Source organism: Eschrichtius robustus, chromosome 7, assembly GCF_028021215.1.
Source record: "Eschrichtius robustus isolate mEscRob2 chromosome 7, mEscRob2.pri, whole genome shotgun sequence".
NCBI lineage: Eukaryota > Metazoa > Chordata > Mammalia > Artiodactyla > Eschrichtiidae > Eschrichtius > Eschrichtius robustus.
In genome coordinates this window covers 122036385-122049843 of record NC_090830.1, presented here as the reverse complement: position 1 = coordinate 122049843, position 13459 = coordinate 122036385, and the positions used below count along the sequence as shown (strand labels likewise).

The 13459-nt window shown below is 43.4% G+C and overlaps 1 protein-coding gene across 5 annotated transcripts in view; it reads right to left on the bottom strand.

Annotated features, from left to right (window-relative positions):
• VTI1A (vesicle transport through interaction with t-SNAREs 1A) overlaps positions 1–13459 on the bottom strand; it is a 346106-nt gene that overhangs the window by 11199 nt on the left and 321448 nt on the right. Inside the window, exon 9 of one of the 5 annotated variants that reach the window (XM_068548560.1) lies at positions 9184–9245. The exons of the other annotated variants lie outside the window; for them this stretch is intronic. Coding sequence (XP_068404661.1) covers positions 9197–9245 — 49 coding nt within the window. The 3' untranslated portion in view covers positions 9184–9196. Of the gene's footprint in view, positions 1–9183; positions 9246–13459 lie in introns of those variants that run through there. 5 annotated transcript variants of the gene reach the window in all.

Sequence of the window (13459 nt, the reverse complement as noted above, 5' to 3'; positions counted from 1 at the left end):
CTGATTTATTAGGTAGGACCCAGATTTGGTGGCTCAGACCCACCCAGGGCGAAGGCGAGCCCCACTCCGCATGCGGCCCCGGTAAAGCTCTCAGTGCGAGACGGACTTTCCTCGGTGTCAGGCTGGATGACCTCCCATTCCCAGTTTTAGGTGCTTCTCACTCTCCCCCTGTGCATCTCCTGCTGGGTGCCCTGAGGGAGGTTCCCCACTTCCGCTGGGTCCTGCCCTGTATTGTAAAGCAACCTCACTGCCCTCCTGAACGAGCCACCCCCTAGCCCCTCCCTAGCCAAGAGCCCACACCCTCTTTATCCTCCAGAGAAGCCATGCGCAGAAGCTGATCAGCCACCTTCATTTTTGGAGCCAACTGCCTGGATTTGAATCTGCCACACACCAGTCGGGCAAGTTACTTGGACAAGTTAACTTCATTACTTCTCCAAGATTATGTCCTTTTGACCCTTTTAGTGTGAAAATATTCTTTATTTTGTAGAGTGATGGTGATAGTAGATGCCACTGTTTTCTCCCAGTGTCCCAAACTTGGACATTGGAAACGTACACTCTCTTTGGAAACTACTCCCTCTTACTTGGCAAAATAAAAAGTGGACAACGTTCCATCAGTCTTCTGTTTAAAAAGAAAGATGAAAATACCAATACAAGGAATCTGAGAGTTCCAAAGAACCAATGTTTTGGTTGGTTTCCTCCTCAGGAAAATGGGGCCAATAATAGCAGTACCTTGGTCAATAAATTACATTAATCAATAAATGAGTTAATTCAACATGAAGTGCTTAGACCAGTGCCTGGCAATAGTAACCGCTCAATAAAGAACTATAATAGTTATTATTTTATACCTCTACTCCTATTGTCACTCACTGATCTCCCCACAATGAGTCCTGAGACTCCCCCTTATTTGGCTGTCCCCCCCCCCCCCCCTGCTCAGGTGCCTTGGCCTGGAAAGCCTGCAGAGTCCTCTGCAGATTCCCGCGGGGCACATCCTAGCGCTGCCCCTGATTAGCTTGCATTGTGGGGTCCAGGTGCAGCCGCTCTCCTGGCAGCCCCGCCTTCAGCAGCTACCTCAGTTACCCAGGAAGGCGGAGGCTGCCCTCTCCAGCTCTGTTAGTTTCCCTGGGGACACCCCTTGACAGCCAAGATGCCTCTTCTGGATCAGGGCTGGCTGAGGCCACACTGGTGGAGACAGGGCTGCCTTGGCTTTTGTGATGGGCTTTAACATCATTTCCTGCAAGATCTGACATTAGATACTAATCTCCTAATAGTCCTGGATTTACACCTTTTTGCTCTCCTGATGTCAGGGGAATAAACTATTTTGGCAAAGGTGTATCAGCCACCTGCATCTCTGTCAACTCTTGAGGGATGTGGTCACGTTTTCTAGATCATAACATCAGAACTTCTCTCACTCGTCCAGATCTGATTCTGTGGCTGAATGGGATGTGTCTTAACTCATATCCCCAGTGTGTCAGTCCTGGGGCTGCCTGTCCTCAGACCCTTTTCTTGTCCCTTCGTTGCTTTGCTCTATATCATAAAGAGGCTCCTCTGCCACCACCCCAACCGCTGATGACTGGCTGCCCACTGCGTTCAGCCATGGGAGGCGCTGGCAGGACAGTGGGGGAGAGAGGGAGAGAGAAGTCAGGGTATTCCTCCCTTTCTTCCTCTGCCTTCCCAGCAGCTCCATCTCCACTGTGGCTCCTCACAGACCCTCCCTGCTTCCAGCTCCCATCAGGTGACCCTCGCCCTGGGCTCTGGGTGGAGGGGCTTTTTGGTGACTCGAATCCCTGGGCTGCTCTGCAGGAGACACCCAGCAGCGTGCGCCCTGTCTGCTCAAACTTGTATCTCCCTCACAATCTTTCCCTTTAAACTGATTTTACATACCCCCAAGCAGCATTAATCATTTCTGAGCAGGTGACCCCGGGTTAAGATGGCCTCCTCTGAAGGCTTATTTGAGATAAGCACGGGGGCTGACTCGCAGTTCTTTGGGCGAGAGGAGGGTGGGGCAGGGTGACGATCAGATAGCAGGATCTCCAGGTTTGCGCAGGTGAAGCCACGTCACCTGCCAGCCTGGGAACGTGCGCAATTCTTTTCTCTAACCAAGGAAGGAAGTCCGGTGCGGGGTGGGGGAAGGGGAGTCTCCAGTCTGAGGGCTGCAGGCGTCGGGAGAGGGGACTGGAGGCCTGGGGCCGCTTGCCCTCATTCTAAACTGGGGGGCTGCTCCTACTCGCCCTTGGTATGCGGAGTCAGCTCAGTGCGGCCGGATCTTCTTTTTTGCCAAGAGGAGCCAGAAACTGTGTTCTTTCCGTGAAATCGCTCAAGTTTTAAATATTGGCAACTAAGAAAAAGTTTTCCAAAACACTGGGTAGCCAAACAAAGAACATCTGTCTGTGGGTCAGAGTGGCTCTGATCTTCAGTCTGTGACCTCTGACTAGTTATTAAGGGATGAATTAAAAGGAAGGGGGTGGGTGAGGGAGAGCCTCCCTGCCCTGCATTGCTGGAGATTCCCTCGGAGGCAGGAAAAGCCCAGCCGTCCTGACCCTGTGGAAGTCTGAAGTTCAACCTCCGCGTGAGCTTCAATCACCAGGGTCTACACTGAGTGCGTCCAACTTAGCCCATAACTGATTCCTAACCGCAGGGTCAAGGGCTAGAGAGAGGTCAACAGAAGCCACAAACCAGCTTGTGTGTGCCTTTTGGACCTCTCACAAGGGGATGAAAAGCACAGGCAGAGGTCAGGGCTGGACTGCATATCTGCAGCCCCCTTGACCCTCACAGCCTGCAGAATGTGCTGGAGAGCCTGGCTGGTGCTTCTTAAGGAGGAGGGTGTACATTTTATGTGAAACATCTTATAAGTCAGTGGGCCTGAGATGGGAAGCCAAGTGGTGTCTTTCGGAGGGTGAGTGGCAAAGAGCTTTGCAGGATGGCCTCCACGCCCAATCTGTTGCGTGATCTCGTGAAAAACAAGGAAATATGCCTCAGTTTCCCCCTCTCTAAAGTGGTAGTACATAGATGTGACCCCAGCATCCCTGAGGATGTTCGCTGACATCCACGCCGGTGGACTTGATAAAAAGAAAGAAAAGAAACTGCCAAGGAATACTGCGGCCTTTGAACTCTTTCTCAGCTCCTTTACTGCAGCAAATAGAAAAACCAACAAGTCAGGAGGGCTCTTTACAGAAAGTGAGCCAAAAAGCAGCCTGAATCTTAGAAAGAAGAAGCCATTCTTTCCTCTGTCATTCTTTGGAGGTACTTCCCTCAAGCTCCCTGGCCTTCATTTCCACAAGCAGATGGTGAAACCCAGCCCCCTACGTGGGCGCCCTAATTACCAGCTTAAGGGGGTGCCACTGGAGGTTTCTAATGGAGTTGGGTAGAGCCTCAAACTCCCCTGCCGAACACTCGTCAGAAGTCCACCTGAGGGAAACAGGGTTGATCGAGGGGCCTAACGAATGGGGTCCCCCTCTCCTCGAGACACAGGAGTCTCCTCTGGAGGAGCGGAGCCCCCGGGAATCCGCACCACTGGCTTTGCTCAGGTTCGCGCACGCGCACTTGGCTGTGCTCGGCACCACGCCACCTGCTTAGACGGAGGGACAGCAGGAGACAGCCCTGTGGAACTCGTATTTCCTGTAAGGATGCTCTTGAACATGTTTACTACCCTGCACGGCGTGTGTCCCTGTGATGAGGTCCCATGGGAAGGTGTTCGCTCGGGTCGGGGTCGGGGCAAGGAGCTGTGTTTTCAGCTCAAGGATGTTGACGCATCTAACTGAAACCGTCTTCCTCTTCAAGTCGCCTGCCAGACGCCTGGAGATAAATTTGTGGCCCACTTCTCACAAACTTATGGGCTATTCCACAGTTTGTGTGTTAACCTCCCACCGGACTAAATTTACTATATAGAAAATCTATTGTATACATTTTGGTAAATTGCTGTAAATCCTTTTGGGACCAAGACAGGTTTATACACAGGCACTAAAGAACTAAGAAAACAAACAAAAAAAAATTCACATTTTTGTGGGTTGGCTACTTTAATGATTCTGGCTTTATTTTCCCTCCTATCCCCCAAACAATTCTGTACTATGTGATACTTGGAAGGCGAGTTTGCACGTTTACCGAAACAATAAGATAATTCCATTTTTTCTTGAATCTCCTTTTGTGGCCAGCATGGGGCAGTTTCCAGAGTGAACCCAAACTTGGGACTGGGGGCCCCTGGGTTCCTCCGTAGCCAAGTGCAGTGGATCGTGGTCCCCTTTGTTTGGGGATTTACTTCAATCGTCTTACTAACACGGACCTCTTTTTGGAAGCAGAGGGCGTTCCCAGCAAATGTTGGCTGCAGATACGCTAGCTGAAATGTTACCACGGTCACGGCCCTTCCTTGAACAATCTAAAGCATATTTCTCTCTGTATATATTTGGTTTTTCAGATGCTTTAAAGCCTAGAAAACAATCATAGCTGAGGCCATTTCTGAGATGGCACTAAAAGAACCTACTCGGAGACAGATAAAAATAATGAGAATCTTTCTGTCAGGAAAGATTTAGAAAATATCAGTGGCATTATTAAAATTTAATTTTTTACTCGGCTTTTTGATTCTCCTTTCCAGTGATAATGAGCAGGACTGCACACCTCCGCCCTGCCAGTACTTGTTTTGTGCAATAAATTCAGCCTTCCAGTCTGAAGACATTTCAGACAACAGTTTTGACTGCTATAGGCTTATTTTTTACCCTGTGCTGTGCTTTGAGTCTTCCTATAAAAACCAGTTCATGAGATAATTTTCCACAAGGCCAGTGGAACTAATAAAAATCAATTTTGCCCAACTGGTTCAGAGAAGTCTTGGGAATAGCCAAGGCAGAACCGCAAAAAAAGAAAAAAAAAAAAAGAAGAAGAACCAATGTATTCACTAATGGTTGACTTGATAGAGAACTATCAACTTAGCTGACAGGAGATGCTTGGCTGTAGGAATTTTCCTTTCAGCTTGAACAGAACACCTTTTAAGGGTCTAAGGAAAGGCTTTTCTTCCCAGTGGTTGAAGATACCTGAGTGTAGTAATTCTGAGTTGCCCGTGCCCTGGGTGACAATGAGGCTGAATCTGGGCCTGACAGATTGTGGCCTCTGAAGTCCAACCCCTTTCTATTGTCAGAGAAGCTGGTTTTGTGAATGGGCGGGCTGGGTTTTACACAATTTACTCCAAGGCCACAGGGCCAGTGGGTGAAGGACTCATCAGTGCATTCAGATACCTCAGGTTCTGGAGACATCCTCATCGCGCCCCTGCCATGACCACCCATCTGACTCCCCATTTTGGTTTACTGCCAATGGAAGTAGGATTCCAAAGGGACACCTCTTTTGAGATCTAGAAGCAAGAACAGGGTGTGGTGGCATGCAGACCATGTTCTATAAAACACATGCCTTAACTACCAGCCATATTCCTTAGTTTAAGACACTAATTGACATGTCTAAAAACAAATGGCAAGCCTTTGCACAGAAAAAATTTAAAAAAGACTGGAAGGAAATGTAGCTGAGCAGTACCAGTGTTTGTATTTGGTTGGTGAGTGTTTTTTGCTTTCTATTACATATTTTTACATTTTCTTAAATTATATATTATTACATATATAATTATTTAAAATAATGCTAAATAAGAATTGAGTAAATTGGAAAAAGAAACATAATACTTTCTTCACAATGTTATAAGAAAGAGAGAATGTGTGAGAAAAAAAATTAACTTTTTTGGTGCCTTATGCTATCCGAAGCACTTCACACAAATTCTTGTATTTAATCCTCATTACAAATCTGTGACAAAGATATCAATGTTACCATTTTCCAAAGAAGAAAACTGAGGCTTAGGGAGGTTAATTTGCCCAAGATTGCACAGCTAGTCAGTGGCAAAGCTGGTATTTAAAATGAGGTCCAGGGGCTTCCCTGGTGGTGCAGTGGTTAAGAACCCGCCTGCCAATGCAGGGGACAGGGGTTCGAGCCCCAGGAAGATCCCACATGCCACGGAGCAACTAAGCCCATGCGCCACAACTACTGAGCCTGCACTCTAGACCCCGTGAGCCATAACTACTGAAGCCTGTGCACCTAGAGCCCGTGCTCCGCAACAAGAGAAGCCACCGCAATGAGAAGCCCGTGCACCGCAATGAAGAGTAGCCCCCGCTCGCCACAACTAGAGAAAGCCCGCGTGCAGCAACGAAAACCCAACACAGCCATAAATAAAATAAATAAATTAAAATGAGGTCCAGTTTCAAAGACCATGTGCAGTGCGTGGTGGGAAGAATAATGGCTGGCATCACGGTGCATCTTATATCGTAGCTCACTTTGCATTTATGAATCAAATCAGGGATAACGACATCTGTTCTTTTTTTTTTTTCCTACCTGAAAGGTTCTTGTGATGTTCAAATTAGATCATGCATGTAAAAACAGAGAAAATGCAAAGTTCTCCTCAAAGAAATAGAGTGATATGATAGTATTTCATATAACATTGGTGAGTTGAAAGTTGCCATAAATACCATTGGGATACTGATAATTTTCAAAGAAAAATATATACTGAAATAGAATTAATACTAAAACTACACTGAATAAATTTGTTCTTGATCATTCAGAAGGTATGAGAGGGTCTTGTCTTATTCTAACTTGTCATTAAGACCACCAATTTTATTGCCCATGATATATTAGGTAAAAAGCAAAGATTAAAAATACTATGAATACTGTGACCCTAATTTGCAAAAGGATAAACTTGAACAGAAATTGGAAAGAAATACATTGAAATGAAAGTAATGATTGTGTTTAGATCATGGTGATTTAAAAAAAAAATCTTCTGTGACTCACCACATTTTCCAAATTTTTTTGTAATGAATATGCACCATATTTACAGCCAGAAAAATAGGAACTATTTATCAGCCTCCACACACAGAGACAAAAACATTACCTTCTTCCTTGGATAAGACTGCAAAATAAATTCTGAGCTTTGTGGTTATTCGAATTCTGGTGAAAAGTTTATTTGGAATGCATTTCAAATCTTCAAACGAGGAGTATAGCTACCCCATTTTCTTTAGACAAGTCAGGCTTGGTCTGCTGAGGGCTTTTGCCACATACAACTTGTGCAAAACATCAGAGGTCAAGACACTGGAGACTACACAGTGCACTTGGAGAATAAAACAGAAACACGCCTGGGACTGCCATGATGTTGCAAGGGTGAGAGTGCCTGGTCTGAATTCTAGAATGACCTGCGTTTGCATGGTGGCCTCAGAAGGGGACCTGTGCTTCCTGTCAGAGCACACAGTCGGTGGCTTAGCAGAAAAGTGTCACCCTGTTTGAGAAAACAGGGCCCAGTTCAGATTTCAAGCAGTGCCACCAAGGAAGCTATTTTTAAGTATCTAATTGCATTTGTAGCATCTGGCATTTTGCACACTCCATTTTTATGACTTCAGCATGATACATGTGCCGTAAGACAGACAAAAGAGAGATTAAGTGTGGGGTGTTGGAGTCATGTTGAATATTCCCAGTATCGAAATATTATAATATGCCCTAGAGATTATTCCAGGGCCAAAGAAAACCTTACCAATGTACAGAACGTTGGAATGGGGAAGACTTGGCAGCTAGGGAGAATAGGGATTTACTTCACTTACTAAGCCAGTACACAGCCTCAGATGCTAACACACACTGATAGGAAACGCCAACATTTCAACTTAAATCAAGACTCAAGCCCATAACGTCGACACTTTGCCTTTCAGCAGAAGATCACAAACAGCACAAATCTGGGTTTCTTGTACTAATTGGGGAGGTTTTCTAATTTGCTTATGATATCTGCCTCATGGAGAGCTAATCTTCCTCCAGTTACCTCCTAACGCTGCCTGAAATAATCCGCTTACTTCTGGTCTGTCCGCAGTACTTTATATCAAATAACACTCGCTTCCTTAACTCAGCCACAGCAAAAGGCAGCCGCAGCCCTGGCCCCGTGCTTCAGCGTCGCCGGGCGTGCGTGTGACGGTCACAGCAGATGCTTCTGCGGACAGAAGCCAGGCAAGGAACGAGGGTGCAGCCAGGCTTCTGAATAAGTAGGAATGATGAAATGCGTGCTAAACAGCACTAATTAACAACTGAGAGCGTAATCTGATAACTGTTTTGCAAAGACTGAGACAGATAATTTTGCTTTCTCAGGCAGGCAAAATATTTCAGGGTGATCACCGACCTATGTAATTATCACTATCAACATTCAAACTCGCTTCAAAACTTTTTTTCTAAACACCTCCCCGCAGCCCCCTATCCTTTTGAAAGGTTCACGTAAACATTTAATGACACAGCCTGGAGGTTTAATTGACACAGGCAGGCAGTGCCATTTCAGTAGTATTGTTGCCCTATCTTGACTCACTTTTAACGCGTTAGATTTTTTAAAAAGAGTTTTGGGGAAGAAAATGTTTTAATTTTCATAAAGTAGAATAGCCTAGAGTGCTAATGCTCATAAAACACACTGTAAGTACACAGGCTTGGGGGGATCCCCAACAAACAAACGTGACGTGAGCTGTGGTGTGATGTGGCGGGTAGAGCGTGGTACCCAGGTGAGAGCCAGGCTCTCCTCCCAGGTGGGCTCGGCCTGTGTGGCCTTAGGCAGGACACTGTCTCCTTCTGGGTCCCCATTTCCTTGTCTGCAAAGTGTTGGTGGCGGGGATTTGCAAGAACTGGAGGATTTCTAAGGTTCCTTCCGCCACTAAGGGTCTTCGGTCATTAATCGAAAGGTTCTTTTTAATTTTTTCCTTATACACGGGCCTGTTCTAAACAAGCAAAGCCAGCATCTCTTTCCCCTTCTGTGCAACACATCATATTTGAAAACACTTCCCTCACATTTTCCGAGGTTACTGAAGGGGAAAAAAGTTACATTGTTTAATCCTACTTTATAGGAGTTTGCTCTTTTATTAGAGAACAAACCCAGAACAGTGATCAGTGAGGTATATGTACCCAAAGTGTAGGAGGAGGAGGGAGGAGAAGGAGAAAGAGGCTGCCTTCAAGTGCCTTGTGGAAATGTAGAAAACAAGCAGCGAGATAGTCCTTTGCCAAACACTGTCATAAATTTTTTATCCGGCAGCTAACATTCTCACTAGTTTTCTTGGCAGCAATTGGGACCTTTAGCAAGAAAGGTGCAGGAGAAAAATACCTTGTTTAGAGATGTTTTCAACACTTTCTGGGGTTTTTCAGAACTTCTGCCTGCAGCACATTTTTACAACTACAGTCTCCAATCACCTGACGAGTGGGTGGTGGGGTTGAACTTCTTTCTTTAAAAAAAAAAAAGAATATAGGGAGAGAAAGCGAACAAGCAGTGCTACCCCCTCTGGCCTTCCACTGAGCCCATCTTTCTTATTTTTCGTGGTAGGTATTTCAGATATCCAAGTGCTTAGTCTTCTCTGTCTAGACAAAAAACTGAAAATAGAGTGTACCTTTTGTTGAGTCTGACACTATCTATATTGTATTCCCAGATGATAGAGATAAATGAAACAGGCTGACGACTAGGCCATTTTTCTTCAATGGTTCTGCCAAAAACAGGTCCCACCTGTTGCCTTTGGGTCAGTCAATGGGCAAAGTGCTGCCCTGGATTTGAAGCTGATGTCAGCACATGCAAAGATTCGATTTTGACAGTCACACTGCCGACGGGGAAATGAATGGAGTGAAAGCTCGTGGAGCTGGTCATTACCCATCTCAGGGAACCTCAGCCACTGGAAGCTCTTTGAGGAGGAGGGCTGGGAATTCTGGGAAGTAAGGGGCCAAAATCCACAAGGAGTCAAGGATCAGGCCTTTCATTACAACCACATCCTACGTACTTTATACAGACTAGCAAAATTCTTCGACAGGGGACTTCCAGCTCCGAGTGAAGAGGTCAACAAATTCACTCCCCCCAAAACAAGTTTAAAACTGAACAATTGTTAAAACAATCCTTTCAGGGCTCTGGATAATGACTGAAGGCAAAACACAAACTGAGAAGTGTTTATTCATAGAAAGCTGACAGAACTTCGGGTAAGAAGATCCCCACCTCACCCTCTGGCTTAGTTGGCTAGGAAGATGGTGTTATCAGGGCAGGACTGCCAGAGGAGGCTGACTTGATCTGGAGCAGAAAGCAAAAGCCAGTGGCATTGCCAATAAAAGTAGCAAACTCTGTAGGAAAATGAATGGGGGAAACAGCACAGTTTTGCTAGCCTGAGGTGGCAGTCCTGGTTGGGATGAGTGACAGATCAACCAAAAATGTGATGGGGAGATTCTGGAAATGAGAGAGCCATAGATGTGCCAGATGAGCTCTCCACACATCTTTTGTTGATTGGGAAAGTATGTGTATATGCTGGGGAGACCTGGGAGACCCCAGTGAAAAGTCAAAGCCAAGGCAGGCTTGAGAACTGGCTGAACTTTGAATGTTCTCTTCAACCCACATACAGATCGCTTGGCAGAGGATGGAAGCCTTACGGGTTCAAGGTTTTTGAGCACAATCTTTGCTCAACCATTGGCTGGCCACTAAGCTATGTGTGCAAAGGGGCAACCCCTAGGAAGCCAGGCTCATAAAATAAAAATAAGAATTAAAAAAAAAAAAAAAGCAACAACCAAGCAGACTGCAGGGGGGATAGATCCTGCAGATTATGTTCAGGCAAGCTACTTAAAACTATCAGAACCCTGAGTTGTTACAAAATATCATCTAAAATGTTTAGTTTTAAACAAAAAATTATGACATGACAAAAAGAAAAGAAAAATGAAAAAGGATGATCTATATTCAAGGGGAAAAAAAAGCAGTCAATACAAACTGATTCTGAGTGACTTTGATGTTGGTTTAGCAGACAAGGACTTCAAAGCAGCTAGTGTAACTTAGTCAAAGTCTTAAAGGAAGCTGTATTTAAAGAATTAAAAGAAATTATGATGACAATGCTTCAACAGATAGGGAATCTCAATAGAGAAAGAGGAACTCTAAAAATTCTAGAGTTGAAAAATACAATAAATTAAATGAACAGGAATCAGTGAACTAGAACATTTGCCCATAGAAATCATCCAATCTGAAGATGAGAAAGATAAAAAAAAAACTGAAGAAAAATGAGCAGAGCCCCAGAGACCTGTGTGACAAGAGCAAGAATATCAACACATGTGCAGTGGGAGAGGGAGAGGGAAGGAGAAGGAGAAGGGAGAGAGAAGGTGGCAGAAAAATATATTTGAAGAAGTAATGGCTGAAAGAGAAAATCTTGAAAGCAGCAAGACAAAAATAACTCGTTATGTACAAGCAAACAACATTATGATTGATAGCTGAATTCTCACCAGAAACAATGGAGGGAGAAGACAGATGAACATATTCAAAGTGGTAAAAATGTGGGTGTGGGAGTAACCTGTCTACCAAGAATCCCATATCTAGCAATAGCATTAATCACAAATGAGGGTGACATAAAGACATTTCTAGATAAATAATGAGGGAATTTTTTGTTAGCCTTACAAGATATACTAAATGAAGTCCTTCAGGCTGAAAGGAAATGACACCACAGGGTAACTCATATCCAGAGAAAGAAATGAAGAACACTGGAAATGGTAAATATGTGGGTAAATATAGAAGACTGTATATATATTTTCTCTTTTCTTCCCTTAGTTTCTTTAAAGAACATAAAGATTGCATAAGCAATAATTATAAGGACAACCATCAGTATTGTTTGGTTTATAATATATACAGATTTGACAATCACAGTACAAAGGAAGAGGGGAAAAATGGCCATATTGGAATAAACTTGCTATATTTTATTAGAACTAAGTCAGTAGTAAGCTAAAGTAGATTGTGAAAATGTAGAAGATATATTGCAATTCCTAGAGCAAAGAGTAAGAAAATAACAATAAAATATGTAGTTAAGGGACTTCCCTGGTGGCGCAGTGGTTAAGAATCTGCCTGCCAATGCAGGGCACACAGGTTTTATCCCTGGTCCAGGAAGATCCCACATGCCGTGGAGCAACTAAGCTTGTCTGCCACAACTACTGAGCCTGCGCTCTAGGGCCTGCGTGCCACAGCTACTGAGCCCACGTGCTGCAACTACTGAAGCCCGTGTGCCTAGAGCCCGTGCTCCGCAACAAAAGAAGCCACCGCAGTGAGAAGCCCGTGCACCGCAACGAAGAGTAGACCCTGCTCTCCCCAACTAGAGAAAGCCTGTGCAGAGCAACAAACACCTAATGCAGCCAAAAAAAAAAAAAAAAAATGTAGTTAAGAATCAGCAGATGAATTAAAATGGTACACACACAAAAAATCTATTTTAAAAAAGAAAGCAGAAAAGATGAATCAGAGGAAAAAAAAGATATGAGGCATATAGAAAACAAATAGCAAAATGGCAGACATAAATCCAGCAAGATAAAAAATCATACAAGTGTTACTGGACTAAATAATTCAGTCAACAGCAGATTGTCAGACTGGATAAAAAAGATCCAACTTTATGCTGTCTACAGGAACACATGCTGTGTAAAGAGACACACTTTAGATTTAAAAGCACATATAGGTTGAAAGTTAAAAGAAGGAAATATATATACCATGCAAATAGTAAACTTAAGAGCATTGGAATGTCTATATTAATATCAGACAAATGGACTTTAGGACAAGAAACATTCCTAGAGAAAAAGAGGGTCATTTCATAAATATAATAGGGTCAGTGTATCAAGAAGATATGGCAATTATAAACATATAAATACCTAACAACAAAGTCCTGAAATACATGAAGCAAAAACTAATTGAAGAAAAGAGAAATAGAGAGTTCAATAATTATACTTGGAGATCTCAATACTCTGCTCTTGAAAAACTGACAGAATAACTAGACAGAAAATCAGTAAAGATATAGAAGACTTCAACACTATCAGCCAACTTGACCTAATTAACATTTATAGAACACCTCACTTGATGACAGCAGAGTATATATTCTTTTAAAAATTACATGGACTATCCCCCAGCATAGACCATATATAGGCCATAAAACAAGTCTCAACAAATTAAAAAGAATTTAAGTCATAAAAAGTATGTTCTGCAATCACAATAGGACTAAATTAGAAATCCACAACAAAAGAAAGTAATTTGGGAAATCCCCAAATATTAGAAAATTAAGTAAGACACTTCTAAGGAATTCATGAGTCAAACAAGAAATTACAATGGGAATTATAAAGTGTTTTGAAATGAATGAAAACAAAACAATAACAATCAATATTTGTGGGATGTAACAAAGCAGAACTTAGTAAAAAATTTATTTGCCTAATTTGGAAAAAAAAAGTTTCAAATTAATTATCTAAGCCACCACATTAAGAAATTAGAAAAAGAGCAAATTAAGCCCAATACAAGCAGAAAAAAAGGACTAAGGGTTAGAGCAGAAATCAATGAGACAGGAAGCTGAAAATAAATGAAATCAAAAGTTGGCTCCTTGAAAAGATCAACAAAACTGATAAACTGTTAGCTAGAATGACCAAAAAAAGGAAGAAGACATGATTACCAATATCAAGAATGAAA